At 42.3% G+C, this 6,670-nt stretch overlaps 1 protein-coding gene across 1 annotated transcript; it reads left to right on the forward strand.

Annotated features, from left to right (window-relative positions):
- Positions 1-266: 266 nt before the first annotated feature.
- METBIDRAFT_44394 (ATP synthase complex assembly protein) lies at positions 267-1,265 on the forward strand (the record flags this gene model as incomplete). Its single annotated transcript, XM_018857789.1, has 1 exon — positions 267-1,265. One exon carries the CDS (start codon positions 267-269, stop codon positions 1,263-1,265), a length of 999 nt encoding a protein of 332 aa, XP_018710872.1.
- Between the last annotated feature and the right edge of the window lie 5,405 nt (positions 1,266-6,670).

Raw genomic sequence — 6,670 nt, forward strand, 5'->3', positions numbered from 1 at the left:
TCACATCGCTGACAGAAGTACTCATACTATCACATTGCTGACCGAAGTACTCATACTATCACATTGCTGACAGAAGTACTCATACTATCACATCGCTGACAGCATCTTATACGATCACACAATCTACGCCTGTCGACCGTTCACGTACATCCGCTGGAATTCCGACCTCCGCTGTCTGACATTGCCAATCCGCTGCAATCATCACCCACATATACTGATTTCCCCCCACCATGATCGCCAGGCTCGCCCCCAGAATGCTCGCCCACATGGGCAGACCCCGCCTTGCTGCCGCCTATGCCACGTCGTCGCCGCTCGCCCCGCAAACGCCCGTCGGAGGCGACATCAACAACATCAAGTCCGAGACCAACCGGCTCGAGAAAACGCTCAACAAGTTCTGGACCAATGTGGACGCGCGGCTCAACCCCGAGCTCGGCGCTTATGAGATCTGTCTCGATGGCAAGCCGCTCAAAACGCCCTTGGGCAGCAAGCTCACGATCCCCCAGGCGAAAAAGCAGTTGGCGTACTTGGTCAGCCACGAGTGGGACAGCTTGTGCGACCTCAAAATCAGGCCCAACTCGTTGCCCTTGACGTCCATGGTGTCTCGGGCCGTGGACTTGCAACTCGTGCACCAGGCCAAAGAGGTGGACGCCAACCTCGTGGCCAAAATCGGCGACTTGCAGGACATCAAGCTCAACATGTTGCGCTACTTGGACACGGACACGTGCTTGATCTTCACCACGGAAGACGACAACGAGGGCCGCTTGAGAAAGAGGCAGCTCGAGTTGTACCGCCCGTTGATCGCCGAGTACGAGTCCTTCTTCTCCGAGTTTGCCAGAAAACACCGTCTCTTGCCTGCCGACAGCCCCGGCGTGGAGTTGCAGTTCTTGGACTGCGAGACGGACGGGCTCTGCGGGAACAGCCAGAGCATCTCCACGCAAAACGTGGTGTTGCAGTGGTTGGACCGGCTTCCCATCTATGACCTCGTGGCGTTGGAGAAGGCAATTCTCTCGTCCAAGTCGTTCTTGTGCGGTGCCACGGTGTTGCGTTCCAATACCACTGACGAGAAAACCGTCCCCGACTTGTACCAAGTGAACAAACAGTCGCCGGACACGTACTTCCGCAAGTCTGTGGAGGAAATCGTGGAGTTGGGCAACTTGGAGACCATTTTCCAGACCGCCGAGTGGGGCGAGGTCGAGGACACGCACGATGTGGACAAGGCCGACTGGTTGCGCAACCTCTCGTCGGCTGCCCTTTTGTGCCGCTAGTTGTGCGGGCTGTATATAGACTCTTCATAGGGCTGCTGGAATAGAAATCTTTCCATGCTAGCTCAATGTACTCAAATGTTCGAAGCGTGTATGTGAGTAAGAGGGGGAGTATCATGGGCCAAGGTTATGATGTGTTGACCGTAAGGGTGATGGTGAGACGAGACGTTTGGCTGGCTCAGAACATGGGCTTGTGCCAGGCTTTTCCAAGGGGCAGATCTATACAAGACACCCGGCCAACGAACATTCTTTAGGCTGCTTTTCCAACAACACCAATGATTTTGATTTCTTGAAAATTAATGCGAGGGCATATATCAAAGACGTGCTGGGCCAGTTGTTGGAAGATCCTAGTACCGATATATATACGTAATATGAGAGCTTGTATTAGATGCGCATTAGAACAGATCAGCTGCGAAGAAAACCTGTCTTTCGGTCCAGTGTTTCATTTCGAGACTTGAGTGAGAACAGAGCTGGTCCAAATGAGTTGTTCAAGTATTTAAAGCGGAGACTAGTCAACACCTTGACCAGACCTTTGAGCCTGCAAGTTTGATACAGTAAGGCAGGGGCCAGGCTAAGTACAGTGAACGGGACAAACGGCTTTTGCTGATGAAATGAGTTCCATTGAGATGGCAGGTATTAAATAGATGAAGCTTGTGTAGCATAATATAGAGACTCACTATGACAGAACTGGGCGATACAATACAATCAGGATTATGAAAGTATACCGCAGAGGGTCGGACGAGATGGTGAATGAGCTCTGTGATATGTCAAAAGCTTTTGGTCAGCTCCATATGAACTGAGTTCCCTCGGCGATATGGTCGATAGCATTTCTTTGGCACGTCTTGTTGTCATGTTAAATCTCAAGAATAATCGGTTATCTCTTCACAGACATCAATATTTCGCTCAAGAAAAATCCAACAAAACATTTCCCTTACTCAGCCCCAACCAATTTTCCGTTTGAACGCTTCGGATGGTAAAATTACTTATTTTGTACCTCATCGGCATGAAATAAACATGGCATTGGTGGCAAGGAAAAGAAATATGCCGAATGCCAGAAATGCTTCGCAAGCTATTTTGAACGCAGTTACAAGTTGGGACTCAGAAAGAAATCTTGCCAACGTGATTGATGAAGGAATACAAAAAACGAGTTAACATGCCGTTTTCATTCCCCGGCAAATAGTGAGTCACTTTCTCACATGAACATTCTCTTATATTTACTATGTGTGATTAAAACATTTAAACTATAGTTTTTATGCCAAGCCTTTCACTCGGCTTTCAAGTACGTGCTTAGTCTCGGAGATTGGCCCATCTATTTCTGCTCATCCGCTCAGAACGGCCTGTACAAGTTGTCTCCACATTATCTCTTTTGTATAATACTGTGTCATCAATTTAAAAGAAGTCTCTCTTACAAAGGAAGCTTCACCAAACAAATTTGAAAAAAACTCCTGAACGAAAAACCCATAAATAAATGTATTTGAGCTGTGTCGTGAAATTTTTACTTTGAAGATACATCGTGAGCAATCTCGATGGGATAAAAGACCCCGATAGTCATGGACCAAGTCCTTCAAGCTTAGGAACACGCCATTCATTTTGGCATTAGTCAATTCTAGATGCACAAAGAAGTATTCGTGTTTCTGGATCAAGAAGTAGTGCCATTCAGGAAAGACTACTTTGCCTCTGTTTTTTGTTTCTAACAAATCAATTCTCTGTGGTGGAAAATTACAATCTCAAGAGTGTATGAGCTGTCCCGTTTCCAAGTCATCTCCGCCTTCCTTCGAATCCGCCTTTTTAATATTCCAAGCCTTAGAGCCAATTGTCATCCCGAAGTTACACATCTGTATTGCCGACTCCCCAGATTCACATTTTTCTATCAACTCTTATGTTCAGCATATTTGGCATAACAATGCGCTTCAATTATGTTCATTGAGTTACAATTGCTAAAAATGTTTTTAATAGCCTCACGTAATCTTCGGACGACCATCAAAAGAGGAAAAGTGGCAGAGACAAGGCAAAGAACACAGGATCATTGTACCTTAAAATTTTGTGTAAACAGGTAATACCAACTTTTTCAAAATCTTGGTAGACCTACACGTATTGTGAAACACTTCTGCTTGGTCGGCAAGGGCTCCCAATGATAAAAAACATTGATGTTCACTTGACGTCTAATTTGACGAATCTTACTCTCAGTGCATATATTCTTTTATTTTTGGTTTCAAAAGTGCGAGTATACAAGTTATTAAAGCTGATCAATAACCTGTACTCAACTAAAGCCGAGTGGATCTGTGAAGATAATCTCATATGAAGTCAACACCCAACCGAAACATGTAGTGCCCTGAACATTCAATATAGTAGAAGAATACTTCATTTTTAATATTAATATATACCTAATGTGGCGCACCAATTTTTTTTTGTTTTTCATTATCGATGAAGGATTTTTCCTAAACACGATTATTTGAACTCAAGTCTCACTCTTTGTGACCAACATAGCGCATTTATGAGCTGATTAAATGTTTTTTATATATATTATTTATATCGTTTTGCCCCTTTATTCAGATGAATCTACCAAAAAAAGAAAATAGTCACCTGATACGAGTAAGTGAAGTGCCTACAAGACAGCTCCTGATTTGTAGCTATACGGCTTATGAGACTGATATTTCAATTAACTCAGCACCTTCGCAACCGCTTTCGATACCGATCAGTTTGTCTGCACAGAGCTCAAAAATGTTGCTAGATCCATGCTTCAAAGTATCCCCATGAAGACAAACAGATCCATCCGATATATATGCCATGGTGAGTTTGTTCTTTGGTGTATGTTTTTTTCATATTCAATTCACATCAGCTCTGTTATCATGCAAGGTGCAAAACAATCTCACAATAAACTGACATATACTATTAATTCTGATACAAATGACTATGCAGAAATATTAGTTGAGAGCATTTTTAACTATCCAAGAAAAATAAAAGGTTAGATTGAGTATTCCGACAAGAAATTCTTTCTTTTTTGAGTCGCTACTTTCACTTGATAGACGATAGCTGTGTCGTACAAATACTAATTCCAATTTCTTGTGTGCAAAATAGTGCCACGCGAGGAGACAAAACCTAAATAAGCTTTTGAAAACCAGGAATATATTTCTGGAGCCTTTTACTCTCAAGTTCTATTCATGCGCACCTCCTAAAGTTTCTTTATTCGGCAATGACGTGTTTACTATTGTGTGATTCATATGGCAAGGGATTCACAGGTTGGAGACGAGAAAAACGTTTATTTCTGAATACCTCATGATTTTTGATGATCGAGCTAGGTGACATCTACTCTCAATCTCTTTTCATACGAAACTCATGAATGAGGTATGGTGAGAACATGGGCACACACAAATCTCTGAAGAGTCTTGAGATGGTCTGTGGTTTCTCGTACATGAGTGGAATGTTTGAATTATGAGAGTTTTCACACGCTGGGCTACCATCATTTGATGGCTGCTGTTGGTAGAGGTGAACGAAGGATGAGTTGTGATCATACAACGATTTGAGAATAACGTTGCATTTCCACTCACTGGGAAGAGAGGTACATTCTACATGTTCTGAGCCTGACTAAATATCATTGCCCGTACTCTGGTGATTTTGTCATGAAATAAACAGACCGGCGTTGTCTCTTCTGGACATATAAGCAAAATGTAGGTTGGTGGTTAAAATACCAGTTTGGCTAAATTGGAGATACAGGAGGACGACCTGGAATTCATCGAGGGTTGGTCTGGTTGTGGCGGTCAATAAACACATTTCATAGGGAGCAGAACGGAATACACGACAAAGATAAAACAACCATTGAATAGCACAACTTAGAGAAACTTAGATGTTTGTAGAGAAGGAAATCGGGGCTTTATAGCCAATGTCATCATAGGTACAATAAGTAGTATGACCCGTGTATTGGAGGACAGGCCAATCTATTACATGACAGCCACAGCAACCTGGTGAACCTGTGAAAAGCGCCAATGGGCATTCTCGCAACAACTTCCGGGTGGAGCTGATGAAGAATACACTTTAAGAGTTTCTGGTTTTCAAGGCATGGGGCTATGTATAAGGTTGTAATGACTTTTAGCAATGACTTTTAGCAATGACTTTTAGCAATTCCTTGCAGTATAGCCTTTTGAAGGTAGCGTACTAAGACTCTTCGCTAAATGGCACTGCTGGCGATTTTGCATTGTTCCCCGACTGTGAGCTGGAACAAGGGGTTGTGAGCACGAATGGTTGTTGTGCATCCTGTGGATGACATGGAAATTGGAAAAATTGTTCAAAATTCTCTCAAAATAAAGTTTATAGGTGGCCTATAGGGATGTACTGTTTGATCCTAGATTTCTCACTTTATCTCTCACCAAATATCTCTCACTGATGTCTCTTGCATAATTTCCCTGGCTTAGTTCTCCCACGATTACTCTCACTATTGCTCTCACTATTGCTCTCACTAAATATGTCTCGGTTTATCCCCCTAGCTTGTTTCTCTCCCTACTTTACTATACTACTCTTTCTCACTAAATATCTCTCACTATATGACTCTCACTACATAATGCGCACTAAGTTACTCACAGTACTTGAACGAAACAACTCTCACTATATCACATATTACTCTCACTATGTTTTTCACACCTAAATCTCACTACATCTTCCCATCTTACTTTCACTGTTACTCTCACTTTGTTGCTTTCACTAAACATATCTCACTATTATCCCTCACTATATATCTCACTAAAGATCTCTCACTAAAGATCTCTAAAAGTTCTTACATAATTTCCCTGGCTTATTGCTCTCACTATTACTCTCACTATTACTCTCACTATTACTCTCACTAAATATGTTTCGGTTTATCTCCCTAGCTTGGTTCTCTTATTGCAACTTTTACTATGTTACTCTCACTGGACTACTCTCATTATACTCTCACTAAACATCTCTCACTGTTTTCCTCTCACTAAAAATCTCTCACTACATCACTCTCACTATATCACTCTCACTATACCCCTCACTATCTTACTCTCAACACATTATTCTCACTGGATACCTCCCATTGTAAATCTCTCGCTGTAAATCTCTCACTGTATTTCCCACTGTGAATCTCTCGCTATAAATCTCTCGCTGAAAATATCTCACTAAATATCTGTTACATAATTTTCCTGGCTTGTTTCTCTCATTATTACTCTCACTAAGTATCTCTCGGTTTATCTCCCTGGCTTATTTCTGTCACTGTTCCTTTTATTGTATTACACTCACTAAACACCTCTCACTAAACATCTCTCACTAAACATCTCTCACTATACATCTCTCACTAAACATCTCTCACTAAACATCACTTACTAAACATCACTCACTAAACATCTCTCACTAAATACCACTCACTAAACATCTCTCACTAAATACCACTCACT

The sequence above is a fragment of the Metschnikowia bicuspidata genome (genome assembly GCF_001664035.1).
Source record: "Metschnikowia bicuspidata var. bicuspidata NRRL YB-4993 chromosome Unknown METBIscaffold_4, whole genome shotgun sequence".
In the NCBI taxonomy this organism is placed as follows: domain Eukaryota; kingdom Fungi; phylum Ascomycota; class Pichiomycetes; order Serinales; family Metschnikowiaceae; genus Metschnikowia; species Metschnikowia bicuspidata.